The sequence below is a fragment of the Octopus bimaculoides genome, chromosome 10, assembly GCF_046866305.1.
Source record: "Octopus bimaculoides isolate indiv1 chromosome 10, ASM4686630v1, whole genome shotgun sequence".
NCBI classification, from domain to species: domain Eukaryota; kingdom Metazoa; phylum Mollusca; class Cephalopoda; order Octopoda; family Octopodidae; genus Octopus; species Octopus bimaculoides.
Window position 1 is genome coordinate 93,893,665 of NC_142937.1, and position 26,194 is coordinate 93,919,858.

Genomic DNA, 26,194 nt, shown 5'->3' on the forward strand with positions numbered 1-26,194 from the left:
TCTTGGGGTTAGCAGCCCACGCTCTTAACCACTATGCCATATGCCCATGGGCTTGTAAATAATGTGCATAATTCCTCATCTCTTAAATATAGAATTGTATAAGGATCTCACTAGTTGAAGAACTGTGCCTTACTTCAATATCTTCAATGGCTTCTGCAGCTTGATGCCTTTCCTAGTGTCCACTACTTTACAGAGTACCCTGGGTGCCTTTCTCCATGGTACCAGCGCTAGTGATATTGTCTTGCAACTTTCAAATCTCTAAAATATTGATAACCTCTAAGACAATAGTTCTTCAAACAAATTACAAGTTTCTTGACATCTGCCATAGATCTAGCAAACCCCAAAGTGAACTGATGTACGCAGTAAGGTGGGTGGGGGGAAGACATTTTGTTGAATAAAGGATGCTTCATCTGCTTCCAATGTATTAAAGACCCTCTGATCCAAACTAAGTTCCTCCCCTTAGAATTGCTGGCTTTGTGCTGAAATCAGAAACCATTATCTATCTCCCCCTGAAGTAGCTCTTGTTGTTGCTGTTGCTGTCGTTCGTCCATTGGTTGATTGGACCTTTGATTAAATGTGCCTTAGTGACCATCATGCCTTTCTGTGCATCTGGTATTACACTATCTGATGTGTTTTTTTTTTTAGGTGTACAATGTTATTTGAGGAAAATTTGGCTGTTATGTCTAGCAGATTAATCACCCTTTCAACAGCTCCTTTACTAGCTCATGATCATTTAGAGGCTTTTTTTAGGCCACACGGTTGTAGTCATTAGAAGAAATTAATTGTAATTAGAAAGTAGTTTCTATTTATTTAAATATTCTAATGAATTCATGTTTTCTTTCATTTTTTTCAGGCTTTGAAACAAACAACATTGTTGCTGTTGAAGGATGTTGGAATTGTCTTCTCCTTGGACAAAGAGTCTGTACAAAGTGAGTAATGAATACATTTCTTGTAAACACAAGGTTTTACTGATGAGGTTGATGATAGCAGGGGTGTCTTGTGATATAGAATTACTTCCCTTTATATCCCATGTTCGAATTTGTTTCGAGACTGATTAAATAAAATATCAATTAACTCTCTGGGAAATTAAATTTCATGGTTATTCTAGTAATGATGTTAAATATCTAAGAAAAAATAGAATTGGTATTTTCTCAGCAAACTTAATATATCTTAACAAAAAATAGTTTCAAACATGACATTCCCCAACAAAAGGTAGATTGGTATACAAAACTGCTTTCTGAAGTTAAAGGTGATGAAATTTTGAACTGATATGTCTGAGTTCTGCAGTAAAAGGCTTAACCGTTTTGATACCAACCCGACTGAAACCAGTTCTGGCTCTGTATTACAAATGTCTTGTTTTCAAAAGTTTTGAATTAGTTCCTAACACTAGCTGAATGATAACTAAGTTATTTTACTAAATTCTTTGTTATCTTCAAAATTAGTTGAAAGAAACACAAAGCATCTCAACAGAAATATGGTAACAAAAGGGTTAAGTTGTGAGGGACATGTTAATTAACAATAGTATTCTTCCTATATTTGTGGGATGTGGTATGCCTGTGTGGTTAGTAAATTTGTCCCCTAACCATGTGGATGCTGGTTCAGTCTCATTGCATGGCACCTTCAGCAAGTGTCCTCTACTGTAGCCTTGTGAATGAATTTGGGGGATAGAAACTGAAAGAAACTCATTAAATATGAATGTGTGTGTGTCGGGGGGGGGGGCGGTCTCCTTGTCATGGGATCACACAGTAGACGTAAAACAAGGATCACTATCATATAAGTGGTGTTCTTCATATCCAGCCATCCCTGAAAACATGTCTGAAATGTGGAAATAGCTTGCTTAGAGACAAGTGAGGGTTGGTGACTGGAAGAGCATCCAACTGTGGAAAATCTGCCTCAACAAATACTCTGTTTGATCCATGGAAATATGGAAAAGTGAACATTAAAACAATGTTGTTGATATTGATGATGATGATGATGATGATGATGATGGTGGTGGTGGTCGTGGTCGTGGTCGTCGTGTGTGTGTGTGTGTGTGTGTGTGTGTGTGTGTGTTTGTGTGTGTGTTAGTTTGTTTGTCTCCCACAGCCTGACGACTAGTTTGACCTAAGAGACCAACTGAATAACTGCCAAGCTTTTAAACACTGGAGACAATTTGATTGACCAAACTCTTTGAATTTGTGTTCCCTTTTCCATTTGTTCCTTAAATATTAGCATTTTTTCTCTCTTGCAGGCTGGAGAAAGTTACAGGACTTGGTTGAAGTTATTGTTTCATCTGCAGAAGAAAAGGTTCCCACCTTCGTTGGTGCTCTTTTACATGCAGAACAATCTCAGGTCTACATCCCTAAACTGCAGCACATTGTCGAAGGAAATAACTTAGTGTTGATGAACCCAAGGTGAGGGCATCAACGTTTTAAACTGTTCATTGAAATGAAATTAATAATGATGATGATGATGATGATGATTTCAAATGTTGGCACAAGGCCAGCAATTTCAGGGGTGGAAGTTTGTCAATTACATCAATATACCCCACTGTTCATCTGCTTATATTACTTATATTATCAACTCCTGAAAAGATGAAAGGCAAAGTCAACCTTAGCAGAATCTGAACTCAGAACGTAAAGACAAACAAAATACCTCAAGAGCAATTTGTCCGAGTTTACAATTCTGCCAACTTGTCGATTGATAATGGTTTCGGACTTTGGTGCAAGGCCGGCAACTTTTGGTGGGCTTAAAGTCAATTACATCGGCCCCCATCGCCCCCAGGACTCAACAGGTATTATTTATTTCATAGACTCCAAAAGGAAAGGCAAAGCTGATCTTAGAAGAATTTGAGCTCAGAATTTGGAAAATTGGAAGATATCTCACTAAGCATTATTGTCCAACAAGCAAACAATTCTGCCTGCTTGCCACATCAATAATAATAATAATAATAATAATAATAATAATAATAATAATAATAATAATAATAATAATAATAATAATAATAATAATAATAATAATAATAATAATAATAATAATAATAATAATAATAATAATAATAATAATAATAATAATAATAATAATAATAATAATAATAATAATAATAATAATAATAATAATAATAATAATTCAGACAAATACATAACAAAAACACCAGGACTTACAAATATATATAACATACAGAAAATTGCACTACTGGGTACTGCACACATTCTACGCAAAACACTTTCAATACAGTAAACATAAGAGCACCACAGCAATCCACAGCACATACCCAAGGCACACAGAGCTGCGCTTGGTAGTGAAGTGAAAGCACGTTATAAAAATAAACTACTGAACAATAATAATAATAGTAATAATAATAATAATAATAATAATAATAATAATAATAATAATAATAATAATAATAGTAATAATATAAGCAAAATACTTTCTGTGTAATCTCAAATTTGAAAACAAACTCATAATTTTCTTATGGTTTCTTAAACATTCTCTAGAACAATATTATGTAGAAAACCAAATATATGGCACCCTAGGCATAAAACCAACATGAACTTCTAACTTGTTGTCTCTTGAGGTCTCTGGGTGAGAGTTGGCGCCAACTTGTACAAATACAAAGCAAAAGTCAAACATAAAATAATAATAATAATAATAATAACTTTGCAATAAGTATGGACTTGACAGAATGAAAATTGGTATGACCACAAACCCGAAAGCATCATCAAAAATATTTTGTGGGAGGATGATAATTGATTACATTGACCCCATTTCATTGGTCCTGAAAGGGTGAAAAGCACACTCAACCTCAGCTGAGTTTAAACTCAGAATGTAAAGATGGACAAAACATCACTAAGCATTTTGTCCAGCGCTAACAACTCAGCCGCTTTACCACTTTCATAATAATAATAATGGTTTCAGATTTTGCTACAAGAGCAGCCATTTTAGGGGAATGGAGTAAGATGATTACATTGACCCCAGTATTCAATTGGTACTTATTTTATCAACCCTGAAAGGATGAAAGGCAAAGATGACCTTGGGGGAATTTGAACTCAGAACTTAGCGATGGGCAAAATTCTTCTAAGCATTTCGTCCAGCGCCCTAACTATTCTGCCAAATTGCCACCTTAATAATAATAACAATTCTTTGAAATTTTGGCACCAGGTAAGTCCATATGTGTTTGCCAAATAACCTCTTTCACCTCAGACACCAGACAGAGGAAAACTACCCATCTCTCCTTTGCAATTAATCTTCTACTTACTTTTCTCTATTTCAAGGTGGTTCTCTTACTGGGAATCCAGAGCTTACCTGGATGGTGAATACATGAAACCAGGAGTTGGACTTTATGAAGAAACTATATTATCTTTACCAGGAACCTTGAAGATCAACAAGGAAGACAAATCTGTTGCTTTAATTCTGGTAATTATCTCTGCGTCTTTTATGCTCCCTTTTCCTTCATGCAAAATGGTTCAGGTGTTGTACTCATAACTGTAAGATTGTGGTTTTGATTCTGCCTCTGAGCAAAGCACTTCTTTTCACATAGTTCTTCTCTACTCAGCTGTGAATAGTTAAATCTGCAATGGGTCAGTGTTCCATTGACTGGCAGTGTTGTACTCTGTCACGTGTACATCAGGGAACCTCATACTTCAAGACTCCCATGGACCAAGACAGATCTAAGTCCTAGGTTTCCTTCATTAGGTCATACCTCACGTTGGTGTGTTGTTGTATCTTCCAGACAGAAAACTACATTATATCCTACCTAAGTATTTGTTAGAGCAATGAACATGAGGCTTACAGCCTTCTCCAGTACACACACACACACACACACACACACACACACACACACACACACACACACACACACATATTAAAATTACTATATAATTAAAATGAGAGAAAAGCATAATTTAGTGTCCATTATAACAAGGGTTTGTGTGTTACATGGCTAGCTAGAGGTGATGGCCTCTTGGAGCTAATCAACGGCAGCCTTCGTCCTATTTTCCTGGACTGCCATGTTAGCTTGTTGATAACTATTAATATCCAGTACCGCTGCCGTAGTCTCCTTTAGAGAGACTTAGAAATATTAATATTTCTATTATATTTATACATCTCTCATAAATGTAATTATATATATTTTAAATATATTTTAAGACATACATTCTTAGAATTCTTTTTATGAATTATTGTTATCATCATCATCATTATTATTATCTTAATGTTATTATTGCAGGAGAAGGGCAAAACACCAACCTTGGATGTCTACAAGAGTTTCTACAACTTTGTTGAATTTGAACCCATGCAGAAGTTGGTGGAAGGTTTTATTCCAAGACTGATTGAGGATGACTTTGTACAACCAGACTCAAGAATCCTTGCAGTGAGTACAGGAGAACAATCTTCATACCATTTTCATATTTACATCCCCCAAATAACTCATTTGAAATGAGGAATTCTGATCTATGAATGTTGTAACTTGCTGCCAATAAATAAAATGGGGCCTAGTGCACTGATTTGCCTGAGGACCTATACAAAATTTCAATGGCACAACTTTGAACAATGCACTCTTTGAACGATGTACTCAATACAGGCAATGATCATCACCCAATAACATAGTACATCTTATACTCTACAGAATCACCACCAAAAACTATGAGACAATCTATAAAACACATATTCTACAGCATTGCCTCTCAAGAAGAATGGCTTGAGGTGGGGGTGGGGTGGCAGTGGAAAAATGTTGATGGGTACCGAGGATGAAATGGGTAGCAGTAGGAATGACTGGTATGGCTTTGAAATTTCAAAAATAGCTTCAAATTTTATCCTGTAAGTAAATCATCTGTTATTGCCAGCTTCAAACTTTGGCACAAGGCCAGCAATTTCAGTAGAGGTGGGTAAGTTGGTTATATTAACCCCAGTGTTTAACTGGTACTTATTTTATCAATCCCAAAAGGATGAAAGGCAAAGTCAATCTTGATGGCATTTGAACTCAGAACATAAAGACGGATGAAATGCCACCAAGCATTTTGACAGGTATATTAATGATTCCGTCAGATTGTCTGGTTATGTCAATAGCTGAAATATTATTTTGACATTCCAAGTTGTCCTTTAATAGTGATTAGCCATTCTTGTAGCAATTTTTATGGTGTATTTGATTTTGTTGAATTTTAGCAAGGAGGCATAGGAAAAGTGCCATAAAGGGAAAAAGAGGAGCAATGGTTAGAAAATTTTGAAGAACTCTTGTCAGAATCATACTCAATAATGCCACACTCTACCTATTGAACATATAACTTACACAATCAATAACAACAAGTCTAGGACATTAACCCTTCCATGCACAATAAGCCCCAAGGACAACAGAGGATGATTTAAAACTTCTTAATACATTGGAGAGGGGGTAATTAACCTAGGGGGTTAATCGTCCTGTAACTACTCTTACATAATTGATGCCTAATATAGCAAATTATACATTTTCGTTATCCAGTCATCCAGTCATTTACTTGTTTCAGTCATCTGACTGTGGCCATGCTGGTGCACCATCTTTAGTCAAACAAATCAACCCCAGGACATTCTTTGTAAGTCTCTTTTGCCGAAACGCTAAGTTATGGGGACATAAACACACCAACATCGGTTGACAAGTGATGGTGGTGGTGGGGACAAGCAGAGACACACACATAAATATATACATATACATATACATATATATATATATATATATATATATATATATATGATAGGCTTCCTTCAGTTTTTGACTACCAAATCCACTCACAAGGCTTTGGTCGGCCCGAGGCTATAGTAGAAGACACTTGCCCAAGGTGCCATGTAGTGGGACTGAACCCTGAACCACGTGGTTGGGAAGCAACCAAATTACCACACAGCTATGCTGCACCTACACTATGTTTTTTTTATTTACTTTTCCAATCGTTTCAGTATGCCCTGGCCCTTGGTCCAGTAAACATTGGTGGACTCATCCCAGAATCCTGGAAACAACCCCTCAGTGCAATCATTTCTTTGATCTATGGTGTCCATCATCAGCGAGTGTTTGCTGAGTCTTCAGATGTTAAGAAACTCGTCAAAGCTGCTGTCAGTATGAAACCTTGTACAAGTCCGATGACTGGAAGAATTGTATCCTTGGTTCTTTTGGCTGAAGATGGAACAAAATATGTTGATGTAAGGGGAGGAGTTTGTTATTTGGTTGAGAAAACTCAATTGAAGGCTGAATTACTTGCAGAATTAGTCCCAAAAGATTCTGAAAAGGTATTCTTTTTTACTCTTTTTATTAACATTTGATGAGTTAAATTGTTTAGTGGAATCCAACAGTGATTCAATGGCATTGAGATAAAAAATATTGATCTACTGGTCACATTGTCAATAGGTTAAACCTGCCACTACTACTAGAGTCAAAATGTTGTGCTTCTGTATATGGCAAAGATTTAACTCTGCATTCCACAGTCTACCTGGCTGACTGCAGGTTTCACTCCTAACTTCACTGTTGAATGTTTAATGACAGGAAGTGAATCCATCAGCAGAAATTGCTAATACAAAAGTTCTAACAGAGGAAAATGGATGTAAGACAATAAAATGCCTGAAAATATCCGAAAACTAAATAAATAAGATAAAAAGTTTTTAAAAACTGTAACCTCAACATTGAAAGATTTTAGATAAATGATTCTCAGTCATTTTTCCCCAGATTAACACCATTTTTAATCTAAAATTCCTCTAAATTTAATCTAAATGCCACTCTACACCAGTAACAACTTTTATTCACAATAACAGATTGGACTCTTATGATATTGTTAGGTATGGCAATAAAAGCTATTTAACATAATGTGGAGCTTTCCTCAGTGTTTTCCACTTGAAATGTACTCTCACCATTTCCAAGCAGTGATGTTGCTCATTCTGAAAAAACCTGTTGTAAATGATAGATAATCCCACGCCATCATTTGATGTCTATATTCCATGTTGGCATGGGTTTGATGGGTTGACAGGATCTAATAGACCCAGGACTGCATTGTGCTCCAGTGCCTAACATGATTTTTCTGGATGGATGCCTTTCCTAATGCCAACCATTTTCTAGTGTGTATTGAGTGTTGTTTTTCATACCACTGCCTCTAGTAAGGATGCCATGCAGTTTGCAAGACTACAAATCCCAAGTGGGATGGGAAATTTTATGCTAGGAAAATTAGGGGTAGAAAGGGGCACAATATGAGAGAAAAAGCCAGAGCAGAATGGGTTTTTTGCAGTAAAGTAGGGACATGACTTCTCTTATAAGAGAAATAGTGGGGGGCTGGAAAGTAATGATGAGAAATGATTGATTATCCCTCCATGAATGTATTTATTTTTTTCAGAAACAAGTGAAAGCTGTCGTAAAAGTGCCATTGAGGGATCCTTCTCCAGTAAAATGTCTTTGGGATAGAGAATACCAGGAACAAGTTAAAGAACAATTAGCAAATGTTTCAAGACAGAACATAAAAATGCTTCCTTATCTGGTGCCACATTGGCAGGCAAGGATGGCTGATGAATTGAATGTCTTTACTCAATATAGCGCTTCAAAACAAGATCCCAAAGTTACTTTGCTTGATCCAGTTACAGACACACAATTAGAGTTATGGCAATTGGAAGTTCTTGAAAAAGTTGAAGACCAGAGACTATCAATTTCATCTTTGAATGTAAGGAAAAATTTCACCAAACTTGTCACTGAGGTCTTAGAGTTGAATGTAAAAGTGATCAAATACATTAATGAATCTCTAAAACTGACTTCCCAGGATGTCTTGCAGACAGTGAAATATTTCCATCAACGCAATGTAATAATTGCCTGTCAGACAAGAATATCAAAACATGTTGAAGAAATGTTCAAGGTTATTTCAGTAACCATAAATACCTCAGAATCTTCACAAAGGCAAGTTCTCAAGAAACAACTGGTAATTCTGCAACGCATCTTTGTCGAGAAAGTTAAGCAACACATACAAACAGTTAGTCCAGTTATTCTGAAAAAACTTCCTGTTGAACGCCAAGTACTCTATAGAAATGCATTGCTTATTGAAAAATTGTATCTGGAAATGACTCCATCTAACATCAATGAAACTAGTAGGAATATCTCTCTAAGATTAGATCTGCTCCTGAAGGAATTGCCAAAACTCTTTGACTTTGACACAGAAGAAACAGAACTCTTACTTCTTGAAATTTATCGCCTCAGATTTTATCCAACCATAATTCTAAATGAAACTCAGCGCTCAGTTGGTTGCAAGTTCCAGAAGATACTGTTGAAATCTTGGCATCTCCAACAAGATGTTGTTGTCTATGAAAAACTATTGTCTGAAATAAGATACTACAACATGACATGTGGTAAGTTGAGTGCAAGCTGTTTCTCACTTAATCTCAAGTATATGGTACTCCGTCTTCTGCATGATTTCATGGAATACAAGAGAGCCAGTTGGGAAAACATAATTGAAGAAAAACCAGAAAGAATACTTTCTGCTTTCCAACAACTCTATCAAACTTTGGACATTGGTGTTAAATTAGTTGAAATGAAAGAACCAAACCTTCAGAGTTTATCTGAAGATGGAGGACTCCCACTGTACATTGAATTGAACGAATTTTTGGTGAAACTTCAACAGATTTCCCTTTATCTTTTGAATGAACCTTCAAGTGACTGGCATGCAATTGTCTCTCAGAATACTGACATAAAAAAGAAACAGCTGAAGAAATCTATTGTTGAATTGTTTGAAAGAGTTCAAAGAATTTCCAGAGTCGAATCTAGCAAAATTCTCAAACCCCGTTTACATTCCAAGTCAAAAGCATGTGACATTCCAAAGAGTATTGAAGTTGAAATTGTATTTGAACTTAATGAAAAACCATTGGTAACTGTGAAGGTAAGTAGATTGCTTCTTTGAAGAACATGTTCTTCATATTTACAGGATTCTTAGATTAACTCATATCTACTTCGGTATGTGCCATGCTACTGGAAGTGAATGTACGTTTGTAAGGGAGTATGCACATATTTGCATGTGTGCATCAGGTGTGTGTGAGCATGTATATGTATGGTGATGTGTCTGTATGTGTGAGAGAGCATGTATGAATGTGCATATGTACATATGTGCATGCATGTGTGTGCATGCATGTGTGTGCATGCATGTGTGTGCATGCATGTGTGTATGTATGGGTAAGAGCATGCATGTATGTGCAATAGCTGCAGGCACAGCTATGTGGTTAAGAAGTTTGCTTTCCAACCATGTGGTCTTGAGTTCAGTCCTACTGCTTGGCAAATGTCTTCTACTATAGCCCCAGGTCAACCAAAGTCTTGTAGGAAGATTTGATTGATGGAAACTGAAAAAAGCTCTTTTAAAAATGTATATAAATGTGTGTGTGTGTGTGTGTGTGTGTGTGTGTGTGTGTGTGTGTGTGTACGTGTTTATGCATACCCATGTCTTGACATCACGTGATGGTTGTAAAAAAGTGTGTTGTTCGTTTCCAATCTTCCATGAAAGCGTGTCTGGCCATGGAAAACATTAACTTTACCTGGAAACAAGTGAGGGACGGTGAGGGGGAGAGCATCCCAGCTGCAGAAAAAGTCTGTCTCCGCAAATTTTGTCTGACTGATGCAAAAATGAAAAAAGTGGATAATTAAATGATGACAATGACGATGTGTAAGTGAGTATGTATGAGGGGATGTGTTTACATGAGAGCGGGTGTATACATGAGGGAAGGTGTATACATGAGGGTATCTGTAGATAATAATAATAATAATAATAATAATAATAACAACAACAACAACAACAATCCTTTCTACTATAGGCAAAAGGCCTGAAATTTTGGGGGTGAGGGTGTTGAGGGGGGGGGGCAGTCAATTAGATTGACTCCAGTATGCAACTGGTACTTATTTAATCAACCCCAAAAGGATGAAAGGCAAAGTCAACCTTGGCAATTTGAGCTCAGAACGTAAAGACATGAAATACTGCTAAGCATTTCGCCCGGTGTGCTAACGATTCAGCCAGCTCACTGCCATTAATGATAATAATAATAATAATAATAATAATAATAATAATAATGATAATGATAATAATAATAATAATAATAATAATAATAATAATAATAATGATAATAATAATAATAATCATCTCAGCAATATGTAGATGCAGAAGTTTGCATGAATAATGACAGATGTACTGCCTGGGTGGAAATATCTTCAAAACAGTATTTCATCTACAACTGAATAAAAATACGACCATTGAGTTCATATTTATTTTACAGGCAAACTTCCAGAAAACACCAGAACAACTGAAGAAAGAAGCCGATATTGGATTATTCTACTTCATACATGAAGAAAGATTAAGTCGTCCTTATCCTAATATAACCAAAGATCTAATCCGAAGCCTTAACAGTTACAAATCTGTTCAGGTCATCGTTGACTGGCAAAATGTAATTATAAATTAAAAATTTTCAAAACAGAACTAATTTTAATCATCCTGCTAAATTAGTTGTTCACGTTAGTTAATTGGTATTCCATCAGTTATGGCAATAAGAATTCCAGTTAATCCTGTTAACAGAACAGCCTGGCGGTGAAATTAATATGTAAGTGGCTAAGTACTCCACACACATGCAGATCCTTAATCTAGTTTTGAGGGAGATTCAACATGACACAGAATGTGACAAGGTTGGCCCTTTGAAATACAGGTACAACCCATTTTTGCCAGCCAAATGAAGCAATGGGAAATAAAGTGCCTTGCTCAAGGAATCAAACTCACAACCTTACAATCATGAGCCAAAAGCCCTAACCACTAAGCCAGTGCCGTCACTTACATTAGTTAAAAGCAAATGGGGTGAAGAGATGGGAGCACTGACCAGGGACCACAAGATATGAAATTTATGTTAGCATTTCGCAATTTGGTAAGATTCCATCGTGATAAAATTTATTGTTGCTGTTGCTATGTAGCTCTGATTAGTTCTGGCTAAGCTAACCCAAAACAAAGGTGGCTGTAGAAAGATTGATTTGATTCAATTTTGTGTTTTGCCTTTATAATGGAAAAATGATGGTGTTAGGAAGGGCATCCAGCTGTAGAGACCATGCCAAATCAGACTGGAGTCTGGTGCAGCCCCTCAGTTTACCAGCCTTGGTCAAACCATCCAACCCATGCAAACATGGACATTGGATGTTAAATGATGATGAAAATGACTAACGATTAGTTAAAACCCTTAGCTAATAGCTTATTAAGGGGAAATTTAATTCTTACATTGATTAGTGCAAATGACTACCTCAGTGTTGTTAATGATAGTGATGATGATGATGGCAACGATATATGTAGAAATAGCAACCCATGACCATATGTGTGTGATTGCCAATTTTCAGTAAGCTTTGTAATGGGTCAACAACTGACCAAGACTAAATCATGTTCAGTTGGGATTTTTAACATGATTTAATGGAGAGGCCAAAGTTAACTTATAGCACATTTTAGTCAATTAGATTTCACCACCATTTACCATGTTACCAGCATCGCCTTACTGGCACTTGTACCGGTGGCACGTGAACAAAACATTCAAGCGAGGTCGTTGCCAGTGCCACTGGACTGACTCCTGTGCAGGTGGCACGTAAAAAACACCATTTGAGCATGGCTGTTGCCAGTACCATCTGACTGGCCCTAGTGCCAGTGGCACGTAAAAGCACCCACGACACTCTCGGAGTGGTTGGCATTAGGAAGGGCATCCAGCTGTAGAAACTCTGCCAGATCAGATTGGAGCCTGGTGCAGCCATCTGGTTCGCCAGTCCTCAGTCGAATCGTCCAACCCATGCCAGCATGGAAAGCGGACGTTAAACGATGATGATGATGATGATGATGATTTAGTAAGCAATATATTTATATATTTTAAATATCACCCACCCACCCCACTACCACTACTTCATTTAGTTAATTTAAAGAAATTTAATGAAAAAAATTTCAGGAACTTATTTGTTACTTCAGGTTAGACATGACATTAAAATTGACCAATTTCTTCGTTTAAAAATTTAATCAAAACACAATTAGTGAACCTGCATAGTAAATCCAGTTGTGAAAAAAACTGCCTTTGGTGCCATTAAAATATGTTTAATTTGCTAACGAGTTAATATTCCTGATACTCATCATCTGAGTGGATGATGTACAAGTTACAAAAGAAATAAAAATATCAAAATTAATTTTAAGAATCTTCAGATCCCAATCTGTAAACCCTTGAAGCACTCATCAGTTTAGCCATTGCTCCAGTTGTAGGGCATAAGCTTGCAGACCCCTGTATTTGAACTCACAACAGTTAGTTGGGCACTTCAGCAGTGACTGCTCTTCTCTTCCATTCTTATATACTCCTTAAAGGGTCAATGAAACTATTATATGTAAAATACCTGCTTTTGTTCATTATAGAAACCTTTACCTCAACCTGTGGTAACTGTTCTTGGACACGTCAGAGATTGGATTAAATACTTACTTCGTGATTACCTTGTCATCAAGACTGTCCCTGAATCACAGATCAATAAAATTGAAATTATTGTCCAACAAATGATGAAGAGTAAAATGGTGAGAGAAAAATTTTTATTTAAAACAATTTTTTCTTAAATGTTTTTTTTTTTATATTTCAAATAGCCATAAGTCTTCCGTTGGTTTAATTCTCTAGCACCAGAGGACTGTACCTCCCCATTATTGTTCATTTATTATAGTGAGATGGATAGATATCCATAACAGTTGAATATGTTTATTTGCCAGAGACAAATCTGTGGCTGCTTTAGTCTACAGGAATAACAAAACTATCATCAACATACACAACCACTTATGTCCCATTAAATATAAATTTGTATTACAGAAATCTTTCTTTTTTTTTCCATTGAACAAACACTTATCCCTTTTCTTTTCTTTTTATTCCTAGGTTAACGTACATCTACATGCTGGATCAAAGATTTACCTAATCACATCTATTCCTGTACCAATTGATATCCTAATCACTCGACCTTCCTATGAATCTGTCATATTAGGACTACAGAAAGTAAAAAATGTTGACCTCAAGTCATTAGTTCCAGGAACCACCGAAAGAACTATTACAACGACCACATCTAAACCAGTTCAAGAGAGAGAAAGTGAAGTTCCAAAGACAAAAGAAACTAATAAACCAGTTGTTAATAGCAGACATGCTCGTGCTGCAGAACGTAGCAGTCAACCAACAAGCACTACTCCATCTATAACTACAGAGACACTTCTGTCTGATATACTGAAAAGAACAACAACACCCGAAACCATTGTCTCAACCAGAGAACATGAACTTCAAGAAAGGAGAGAAACAGTTGCCCCCGGGTTGAGAATCACTGTACCAATAACACGGCACGTTGACTTGAAGAAAAACCTTAAGGAAGATACTCAGAGACGTGTGCAAAGCACTACTCCAGTGACAAAGCCATCTGAGTTACATAGAATCCTTAAAGCTCAAGGCGAAGAAACTACAACACACAATCCAACTGTCACTCCAATGACATTTGCTGTCAAAGAAAGAAGACAAACAGAACCTGCTAATCAGGAATTGTCTCTTGGAGAAACACACTCTACGACACCCTCAGTCGAGAAAACCACCACCTTGAAGCCTGCAACTTTAAGAGAAGCAGGCAAAACTACATCGCACACTACTGAATCTCCAAGACAACAACGCACTCGACTTGGAAAGGTTGTCACAACGCCTCGTTATGAGTTTCAGTAGAAAACTGAACCCTAGCTGACCGAAAAAGCTGATACCACCAGAATTATGGATCCAATTTCTTGTACACCTAAGCAATTGGTTGCATAAATGAGAGTCAAAAATAAATTTATTTTCAATGTTTGAATCTTAAACTGGTTGCATCAGCTTTTTTTTAGCAACTAGAATATTATTAAAATAAATGGTTTTATAATTAAAATAAAATAGTTTCTTTCAATCATTTCTGACATAAATGTTTAATTGAAACGAAAATTATAAAACATGTATCCTATGAAATAAAAAAAATTACAATTAAAAAAGATAAACAAAACAAATAAGCATTCAGTTTTTGTTCTTGAACAGACCTTATTGCTTCCCAATTAGTGTATTGTATAACGAAGTGTGGATTAAAAGTTATCTATAATTACTAGAATTGTGAAGGCATGGTTGTGGTGTAAGAAGTTTGCTTCCCAAGCACATAGTACAAGGTTCGGTCCCACCGTATGGCATCTTGTCTTTTGTAACCCCAGGTTGACAAAAGCCTTATGAGTGGATTTGGTAAATGGAAACTAACAGATCTCTGTTGTGGATATGTATGTATGTTTGTATGTATGTATGTATGTATGTACGTATGATTGTATGTATGTGTGTGTGTATGCATGTATGTATGTATGTATGTATGTGTGTGTATGTTTGTATGTATGTATGTATGTATGTATGTCATTTATGTATGTTATTCAGTTTATTTCAAGATTTCTTGCCCATAGAGAAAGAACCAGTTTCTAACCTAGACCCAAGGTTCCTTCATTGGAATTTCAACATCAACAACATGGTATTTAGTATGTATGTATGTATGTATGTATGTATGTATGTATGTATGTATGTATGTATGCATGCATGTATGTGTAGATTTGCATGTTTTGCTTTATGTATGTATTCTCAATCTAGACATGCTCATATATATTTAAATGATAAACTTCTGGAAAGTTTTACAGATTTTTACAACTCCAGTGATGGATTCGATCTGTGGTCTTTGAATCAGCTTTCTACTTTCTGGTTTTGAGAAACCTAATTTTTCAAGATTGAAATTTAGGTAGCGTGTTACATATTCCAGGGCCCCGATAATTACTGGTATAAACCTGAACTTGTAATCTGGATAGAGTAACTGTACGTATGTTTGTATGTATGTATGCATGTGTGTGTGTGTGTGTGTGTGTGTGTGTTTGTCTTTGAGATTGTTCCACAGCTGGTGCTGACAAGTATTGGTTTGTTTATGTTCCCACAACTAAGCAACTTGGCAAAAGAGATTGATAGATAAGTACCAGGCTTTTGAAAAAAAAACGTACTGGGGTCAATTCATTTGACCAAAACCCTTCAAGATGGTGCTCCAGCATGGACTGCAGTCTAATAATTTAAACAAGTAAAAGATTATAATGAACATTTGCTTTCTAAAAAGGTTAGAGTCATAACATTTAGATAGAGTTGCAAAATACCGAGAGACAATATTTTATATACGAGGTTAATCCTACAAGTAAGGTCTCCAAAGCGTTGGGGACGTAGGGAAACTGTGCATGTAGCTATTGGCAACACTGTTGTGTTTGTTGTGCATGCCCCTGCCCCTGCCCCTGCGCATGCCTCACTGCTACGCTCAGTCTTGGCTTGGCAGTCATATCTGATGGAGCTCCCGATTGACGCTGCCACCAAGTGTGAAGTTCACACAGTTATTCAGTTTTTGAATGCAAAAGGCATTAAACTGATTGAAATTCATCGCCAATTAACAGAAGTGTATGGTGAGTCATGCATGGATGTCAAAAACGTCCGCAAGTGGTGTAGGGAGTTTGCTGCTGATCGTACTGAAATTCAGGACAAAGAAAGAAGCGGGCAACCATCAATTTCTGATAAGACAGTCGCAAAGGTTGAGCAAATCCTGCGTGAAAATCGGTGGATCATTCTGGATGATCTCCGCATTTTGGTTCCTGAGGTTTCCTGAAGCACCATTCATAGAATGCTCACACAGGACCATAAACAGCAACCCATCTTATAGTCCGGACTTGGCATCCAGTGACCACCACTTGTTCCCTAAGGTGAAAGAACATTTGGCCGGAATGCACTTCAGCAATGATGAGGTGAGAGATGAGGTTCAATGCTTCTTCAACGACATGGCGGTGAGCTGGTATGACATGGGCATACAAAAATTGCCCCAGCACCTACAAAAATGCATTGATTGAAATGGTGATGATGTAGAAAAATAGATAAATGTTCAGACTTTAAAATGATTGACAATAAACGTTTCTGTGATTTCTAAATATTTTTGGAGACCTTACTTTGGGATTAACCTTGTATTGCCAGTGCCACTGAACTGGCTCCTGTGCAGGTAGCATGTAAAAAACACCTTTTGAGCATGGTCACTGCCAGAACCGCCTGACTGGCCCTCGTGCCAGTGGCATGTAAAAGCACCCATTACACTCTTGGAATGGTTGGCGTTAGAATGTAGAAACTTTGCCAGATCAGAGTAAAGCCTGGTGCAGCCTTCTGGCTTGCCAGTCCTCAGTCAAACCGTCCAACCCAGTGAAGCCTGGTGCAGCTCTCCAGCCTTGTCAACTCCCGTCAAACCATCCACCCCATACCAGCATGGCAAGTGGACATGAAATGATGATGATGTATAAATATATATATATATATATATACACTTTATTTAAAAGCAGCAGAAATATAACAAAAAACTGTTACTCGGAGTTTCACGTTCCCGTTCATCGGACAGTTTTGTTACAAATTTCTAATACTGAAACAGTCTAAGAGATTGCTCTAGGCTCGCATTAGGCAAGAAGATGAAATTTTTTGGCTCATAACACTCCATGGACCCTAAATAATGCATGTGTAAAACTTGAATGAAATTAGTTGGGTAGTTCTCCAGGTTTAGTGATGCACACATATTGACACACACACACACACAGACGGACACACATTCTCATATATATATATATATATATATATATATATGATGAACTTTTGGAAAAAGTATATCAAAATTGAAAGGATTTGTTCTGCAATTTCCTTTAAAAAACTTGGCGTAATTCTGGTTGAAGCATCTCATATAACCCTTCATAACTTTTTATATCCTTGGTTTTTCAGAAAATTTTTCCAAATTTGTAAATATGAGTGGAAAAGATGCATGGCACGGTGTATTACCCCATACATAATTACTGAAAACTCCAACTGAGATTGACAGAAATGGGGAGAGGAGTAATAGAAGAGAAAGAAAGAGGGAGAGAGTGAGAGAGAGAAGTAGAAAACAAAAAGATAGAAAGGCTGAGAGAGAGAGAGAGAGAGAAATAGAAAACAAAAAGATAGAAAGACTGAGAGAGAGAGAGGGAAAAATAGAAAACAAAAAGATAGGAAGACTGAGAGAGAGAGAGAGAGAGAAATTGAAAACAAAAAGATAGAAAGACTGAGAGAGAGAGAGAGAGAGAAATTGAAAACAAAAAAGATAGAAAGACTGAGAGAGAGAGAGGGAGAAATAGAAAATAAAAAGATAGAAAGACTGAGAGAGAGAGAGAGAGAGAGAGAGAGAGAAATTGAAAACAAAAAGATAGAAAGACTGAGAGAGAGAGAGAGAGAGAAATTGAAAACAAAAAAGATAGAAAGACTGAGAGAGAGAGGGGGAGAAATAGAAAATAAAAAGATAGAAAGACTGAGAGAGAGAGAGAGAGAGAGAAGGAAACAAGGGAAATAACCCCGTTTTTCTCGTACCTCTTTTGTGATTTAATTATTTTTTTGTTATTATTATTTTTGTTATTATTTTCTGGTGATTTTGATTCAGTTTCGCTGAATTCTCTCCGATGGAGTGTGATATTCTAGATTCGCTCAACGATCTTGGCTATTCGAAAGAATTGTGTGAAGATGAAAGCATTAAGAAAGTATTGCTGGATGAACCCTGTTCAGTTCCTTTCACCGAGGCAAGTACATCTTTCTTTTGATTATTATTTCTCCATGAAAGACGTTTCTACGATTCAGCCAAGACTAAGGCTTCACTGTTGCTGTTAGAAATAGGAGCCAGTTTCTCCTCAAACACACCGTACCATCTTTTAAAAAAATAAAATTAGGAAGAACGCATTTGACTATGTATTCCTTAATATATGTAAAAATATGTGGTGGTCACGGCTGTAATGCCTCTCATCACAGGTTTTCTCACTCGGGGTTAAACAAGTCTTGTCTTTAGTAAAGCTAGGTTTGCAACCCTTAGGAACAACCCTTTATATATATATATATATATATATATATATATATATATATGTGTGTGTGTGTGTATATATATATATATATGTGTGTGTGTGTGTGTATATATATATATATGTATATATATATATATATATATATATATATATATATATATATAGTGTGGGGGGGCTTCCCCGCCTAATAATGTTGTAGCTTATTTGTGATACCTTTTAATGATTTTATAAAATGTCGTTCTCGTAATTGTTAAAGCAACTTCAATTATTTATTTAATCAATGTTGCAAATATATGTTCCGGGGTAAGTGGTGAGAATTTGGGATCCAATGTGTTTTCTAGGCTCTCTGGCCCCCTCCGATACTCCAGTACGAGCTAACGACGGACCCTCTACATGGTCCCTCCGTCTACTAGACATAGCTACCAAATCTCCCTCTAATTACGTCCCACGCCATCGTTGAAAAGGACACGCTGGTTAATATGGACCTAGGTTCCTTGAACATTAAAAAAAAAGTCTAAATGGTCATGGCTGGAATGCCTTTGACCCTGGGTCTGCTCGATACTGACAAAACTAGTATTAAAAAAAAAACGTAATTTGGTGGAAAGTCAGTGTGATGCAATTTAAGAAGGAAAAAAACGATAAGACTCCCGGGTGTGTTGGCACCATCGCCACTTTCCAAAATAAAACAAAGATTTTGAAATTAAAGGACAAGATATTTATTTAAGACCTTATTCGACAAAGAGGCCTCTGTTCTCTGAAATTTCAGAACTTACCGTTTCTCGTGGTACCCCAAACTTATCTAATTCTAGAAACAGCTTGGTAAGTGGATTAATTTACTTTGCCCTGGGGGACAGAAATCTACCGGTTTAAGGAAGGACCCTTTCATCGGAGAAAGATATGTTTTCCGAACACACACAAATTCTCTCTCACACACGCGAAGGGATCGTACCCGAAATTTCTCTCCCTCACAACCAAATTCATTTCCCATTCTATGAACGTTTTCTATTTATTGTTTGCCGCCAGCCGTTTAAAACACGTGTTGTTACATCTATAGATAAGATTAGCGATAGAAAACAGACTGAACGTCATGTATTTAATATCACTACAACTCTTTCGATGCATTTTTACACCTTTAGTACTTCGGTGAGGTATTGTATTGTCATTATTTTGTATCAAAAGTGTAAAATGCGCCTCCTCAATCGAGAGTTAAAACAATGTTGGTGTATGTATTTGTTGTGTGTGGGTTTGTGTGTAGGTAAATATTGTCATTATTCTCAACAAATATTTCACCAAGTGATGAAACTGTTTCAATGTTTTGAAGAAATGAATTTGTCAAGATCTCCATTCTGTTAATATTACACATGTTGCATATGAAATATGTATGTTTGAAGCAGAGACCTCACTCTCCAGTTGGCCCTCTTTACAATCCCCACACAGATCGGAAGCATTTTCACTGTTGAAAATCCAAGTGTACCTTCTTCACCAACTCTGACATCCAATTCCATAACATCTGTGAAAATCACACCTGCAATGCCCCCTCAAGAACTAGCGCAACTACGCCTCTCCTGGTTTTGATGGTGTTACTTATTTGCTTCTCAAACGTGGCGGGTTCTTTCTTTTGCACCAGCTTTCATTCTTTTTTCAATTCTGCCTTAACTGTCACTGCGGAGCACTGGGAAATTGCCAGTGTCATTCCTCTGTTCAAAGAAGGTGATCGTACATCACCTGTCAGCTACCGTCCAGTCAGCTTTACTAGTTGCATCGCCAAACTGATGGAGTCCTGTGTCAGAGGAACACTCTGGAACTTTTGGACCTTTCACAGCCTTATTTGACCTTCACAATTTGGATTTATCCCTAACTCCAGCTGCTGTAGCCAACTCATCGAGTTTCTTGAGGATGTCACCCGAGTTATTGTTGGTGGCTCATGGCTGGATGCTGTCTACCTTGACTTTTCTAAAGCCTTCAGTTTGATTCATGGCAAAACTCTCAGTAATGGGTGTGAAAGATGATCTCTATAACTGGCTGAAGTCCTTCATTCTCGGTCGGAAAGAGGTAGTTACGGTTCTAGGACATCATTCGTCATCCTACAAGATGACTTCTGGTGTACCACAGGGATCCTTTCTTGGACCCCTATTGTTTGTTACATATATTAGGGACATAGATGACAACTTGAGGAATGTCACGGTGCTGAAATATGCAGAAGACATCAAGCTGTACCTTGAAATAAAAAGAACAGATCCTATGCGTTATAGATCTTTCCTGCAATCAGACCAGGATACAATGCAGCAATAGATCTCTGACAGGCAACTCAACCTAACTGTGGACAAGTGCGTAACCATGCATTTTGGTAGGCAAAACCCAGCCTTTACATACTCCCTCAGCAACACCAATCTCAAGAAGTCTTCTAGCAGACGTGATCTGGACATTATTGTAAACAACGATCTGCATTGGACAAACCACATCTCTAAGATAGTCAAGACGGCTGAGGGGGTGCAAGCATCACTCAGTAAGACCTCTGTCTTGCAGTGCACTGAGGCAGATTCTTTTACAAACATGTAGAAAGCTTTAGGATTCTTTTTTATATATAACAAGACTGATAAGGGATATTTTGAACACCCCCTTCAAAGAACAATTATAAGAGGCATTGTTCAAAAGTAGAATGTGATGACATTGGAAGAGGTGTCATCGTCGTCGTTGTCATCATCATCATCATCGGTGTTTGGGCATTATCCAGCTAAAGTTGCCAAAATAAAAAGAAATAAATGTCTATTTGTTTAAATGGAATGTCTAGGAATGATGTGATTGGTCTAATTTCTGGTTTCTCATTACAGGTTGTGTCATGGCTCAGTTTGGAACTGGAAACTATTGCTGAACTTGAAGAACATGTGAATGCCATCACAAACAAAGATGATTTTGGTTCCTTTTTGTTGGAGGTCAGTGCCCTCCTGCGAGAACTGGACTGCCCTTATCAAACACTCATATCAGGGCCAGTTGAAGAGAGATTAAACAACCGTGAATCCCGTTTGCAACTTCTTGATTATCTTACAACTGAACTGTCCACTTCTAGAATCATCTACATCAACAAACCTACTCCTTTAATTGTGGGAGAGAAAAAAAGGAAACAAGACGACGAAACAGAAGTAGCATTCTTGCTGAAAACTGCCCTGACCGCATTGGATCTCCACAACACCCCAACTGATGTCATGCCAGAAAAACTCTTTGCAGATATTGAAAGTACACTGAAGAATATCATAGAAAAATATCCGAACAGTGTTGAGAAATGTGCTCTGACTCACTCGCTTACTGCCGAACAATGGGCGAAACTTGAGGAAATAATTGCCAGTTTGAACTGTGAGTATGAAGTGAGACGAGAGATGTTGCTTAAAAGAATTGATGTCACGGTTCAATCGTTCATGTGGTCTAAGTCGTTAACTAACGAAATTCTCAAGGTCTATACCCCTAAACGAGGTAAGCTGCAATCAAGATGTCCCGTGTCCATCCCGAAGCTGTTGTCCAGTAGACAGAGCCTTTTAAACCACCAGAAAACCAGCAGTGGCAAGGCAAGGGAGGTAACCAAGTGTGAAATTAATAAAGTGTTGATTGGCAGTGTACCTGATCGTGGAGGTCGGGCTTGGGAACATGATATCCCAAGAGAAATGCCTTCCTTCAAGAAGAGGGCTGAAGGAGGAGGAGGAAGAGGAGGTCGTCGGGGTGGGTTTGGGAAAGAAAAGAAATTCCGTAAACATTAAAATAATTTTTCACACTTGTTCAATTTTGTTTGTCATTTTATTATTATTATTTTTTCTCAGATTCCCCGACAGTCAACTTTGCTTTCCATCCTTTCGGGTTTGATAAAATAAGTATCAATTGACCACTGGAGTCGATCTAATCGATCTCTCCTTCCCCTGAAATTGCTGGCCTTGTGCCAAAACTCGAAAGCATTATTTTTATCATCATCATCATCATCACATGTCTCAGACTGATTGTATGTCGATATCTTTTGATCAGGAGTGACCATAGGTCCTGTTAACTTACTCATTCCAGTTACATTGACATTAATCTTCTCAAAACCCTAGCAATATTTTTACCAGGGGATCAAGTTAGAGAAAGGCTGTCCCTTTGACTTTGTACTTGCTATGCAGTAATTATTTGGCCATTTTCCAAATTGTTGACCAGAAGGGTGTCTTCATGAATAGGAAAAATGAAAAAGTGCCAGAAAGCCCCTCGGCTGCTGAATTTGTCCTTGCTGGAATTGGTTAGCTTCATCTCAACTTTTTGTTGTATCAGAACAAAAATTGCAGAATCAGATTCTTTGATTACATATTTAATAAAGTGTTTTCAATTTCAGAACTCAAAATTGATTTATGCATTGAATGTTTTGGTTACAAGTGGACAATACAGAACTATCTGTTGACAATTTCATGATGTCCAACTAAAGTGTGGGAGCCTTTATCTTCTAGCGCTATTCTTTTGTTAAGAGATTTTAGCATATTGACCTATTCTGGTCTCCTGGGCTTTAGTGTTTGGTGCATCTGCTGTCTTTCATGCAACAGAATTCCTGTTGAGGTCACCACCAGGACAATGATCCATATGCTTTAACAATACTGAAGAGTTATATTATATTTTAACAATACTGAAGAGTTATTATATTATATTTTAACAATACTGAAGAGTTATTATATTATAGTTCATTACATAATATCATATTTATGTGTGTGAGGGTTGGACCAAAAGTGGACATTTTATTTAACTGACATACGTTGTTCAAATTGCATGTATTAGTAGAGTAACTCTTTATACAAAGTAGGACTCGACAAACTATAATTTGCATCATTGTTCAACCCACTTCAATCCTCTGTTGTTGCAGCCACTTCTTCACAAGCACTTCCACATCACCATGTGTCATCAGATTTTCCCTGAAGGCTATTTTTCATTGGACTGAACTGGAAGAAGTCAGAGGACACATGATCTGAAATCTTTGGTTTCCAGTCTTTCATGAAAAACATCGCAGGCTATAGTGAGTCTCCCTCAAAAACTCCACCAGACCCACATAAACATGGGAAAGGTCATTAAAACAATGACATTGATCACTGATGTTACTAAATACTATTTAAAAATACAAAACAATTCTAAATTTCTGCAAAGTGGTCTCTAGTTTGTTTCTGTCTCATAACTTTGCTGATCAACAACTAAAGTTTGATTGAATAACTGTAAAATGAAATTAAACAGAGGGTTGATATGGTCAACTAAGACTTCTGTAAGTGGTACCCCAGCATGGCTGCAGCTCAAAGACTGAAGACAGCAAAAGACAAAGACAAAGTCATACACACAAGTGTGATTATATATTAGGGGGTTTGGAAATTAATTGTGTTTTTCCACCGTTCTGAAATATGAATCAACCAATCACGTCAGAGCCAAGGTCAAATGGGCAGGAAATGTCTAGAAATGGTATGTCATCTCTTCTGTCTGCTTGTGTGTCATTCATAGTTATTTTGGTAATTAGCCCCATGGAAGATAAGAACTTTATGAAACAACATATTCTCCATTGCTTACTTTATGAGTTTCGAAAGAAAAGTACTGCTACAGAAGCAATGAAAAACATTTGTGAATTGTAGCTGGATGCAGTGAAAGCTCATACATGTCAGCTGTGGTTGAAAAGGTTTAAAGATGGCAACTGTGACATATCTGACAAACCTCGCTATAGACTCTGAATGAAACTATTGTATCAGATCCATGTCAAAGCATCAGAGATTTAGTGCAAAAATTTAATGCCATGTTCAACTATTGGGCAAACATGCAAAGAGGGAATTTGGGTTCCACATGAGCTTATGCTTGAGAACCTAAACAGAATGTTCTACCCTCTGCAGCAGTCTTCTAACCAGGAATAACAACCTGTCATTTTTGCAGCACAATATTACAGGTGATGAAAAATGGGCTTTGCATCACAACAGAAAACTAAAAAGACAATGGTTATCACATAATGAGAAGCCAGTGCCAACACCAAAACCAGAAACCCATCCTTACTTTGTGTTTGGTGGAACATGAAAGGTATATGAGTTACTGGAACATGGAAAGACCATCAATGCAGATGTCTATTGCCAACAAGTTGATCGTGTAAATGAAAAATTATGTTGAAAGTGGTCAGCTTTGGTAAACAGAAAAGGTGTTCTTCTCCAGCATGACACAACCACACTCTTCAAATCACCCCCCCCCAAACAAAAATAAGATTGTTAGGATGGGAAGTTCTTCCACTTCCTCCATACTCATCTGACTTAGCATCTATGGATTTCCATCTGTTTAGATTCCCAGAACATTTTATGAGAGGCAAAACATTCTGAAACAGAGAAGAAGTTGAAAACAGTCAAACAGACCTTTTTTTTTTTTTTTCAGGAAAAGAAATAAGTTTCTTTGAATGTGGCATCAAAAAATTACTTTCCTGCTGGACTGCAGTCATTGAAAATGGTGGTGATTACATTCTCGATTAAAACTATTCAGATAAACATAGTTTACATTAGTTTTTATATCATTTCTGGTAAAATGCAATTAGTTCCCAAACACCCTGATATATCAGAGAAAAATGGGAAGAGAGATCAACAATCATATGATAAAAGCTTGAGAAGAATTACAAGAAATGCTCATTCTTAACAAACAAAAACATTACTGGTTAATAAATAAAAATGTTGATTGAGAAAAAGGAATTTGAGGAAGGCTTCCAGAATCTACCATTCCAGGTAATGAAGAAATATTGCCATTGATGGCTGGGAAAAAAATATAGAGCTAGATAACCGGTACACGCCTCACCTGATCACACTTCTACCCCACCCCACCCCGTCTTTCTCCCCCTACCTTTTCTTCCCCAATAGTACATCCTCACAATAATAAATGTGTTCTTCTCATAATAGTTTTCCCTTTCATCACCCTGCCTAAAAATCATCACCTTCTCACTTCAGTTCTTTGTTTGATGTAAAAGATCTTTAGTCTTGCCAGTTGCAAGGCAACATCACTGATGTTGATGCCATGAAAGAAAGCATCTACTGTACTTTGTAAAGTGGTCGGCATTAGAAAGAGCATCCAGCCGGGGAAACCAAGCCAAGACTGTTGGAGCACAACATTGTCATTTGATGTGTCAAATCCTTTTGAACTGTAAAACCCATTACATCATGCAAAGTGGATGTAAAATAATGATGATAATGTGTGTGTGTGTGTGTGCGTATATATATATATATATATATATATATATATATATATATATATATATATATATATATATATATATATATGCTAGCATGGAAAGCGGACGTTAAACG

General features: G+C 37.0%; 2 protein-coding genes across 2 annotated transcripts in view; both read left to right on the plus strand.

The window, feature by feature from the left end:
- Window positions 1–14,993, plus strand: part of LOC106874592 (uncharacterized) — a 33,490-nt gene extending 18,497 nt beyond the window's left edge. The window contains exons 17-25 of the mRNA XM_089359004.1: window positions 854–929; window positions 2,231–2,393; window positions 4,254–4,395; window positions 5,207–5,350; window positions 6,904–7,230; window positions 8,322–9,845; window positions 11,224–11,391; window positions 13,362–13,514; window positions 13,861–14,993. Of these exons, the coding sequence (XP_089215130.1) occupies window positions 854–929; window positions 2,231–2,393; window positions 4,254–4,395; window positions 5,207–5,350; window positions 6,904–7,230; window positions 8,322–9,845; window positions 11,224–11,391; window positions 13,362–13,514; window positions 13,861–14,679 (3,516 nt within the window). The 3' untranslated portion in view covers window positions 14,680–14,993. The remainder of the gene's footprint in view (window positions 1–853; window positions 930–2,230; window positions 2,394–4,253; window positions 4,396–5,206; window positions 5,351–6,903; window positions 7,231–8,321; window positions 9,846–11,223; window positions 11,392–13,361; window positions 13,515–13,860) is intronic.
- A 3,405-nt stretch (window positions 14,994–18,398) lies between these two features.
- Window positions 18,399–22,655, plus strand: LOC106874591 (protein FAM98A-like). The gene is made up of 2 exons (XM_089359005.1): window positions 18,399–18,611; window positions 21,719–22,655. Exons 1-2 carry the CDS (start codon window positions 18,495–18,497, stop codon window positions 22,634–22,636), a joined length of 1,035 nt encoding a protein of 344 aa, XP_089215131.1. The 5' UTR covers window positions 18,399–18,494; the 3' UTR covers window positions 22,637–22,655.
- Window positions 22,656–26,194: the final 3,539 nt, after the last annotated feature.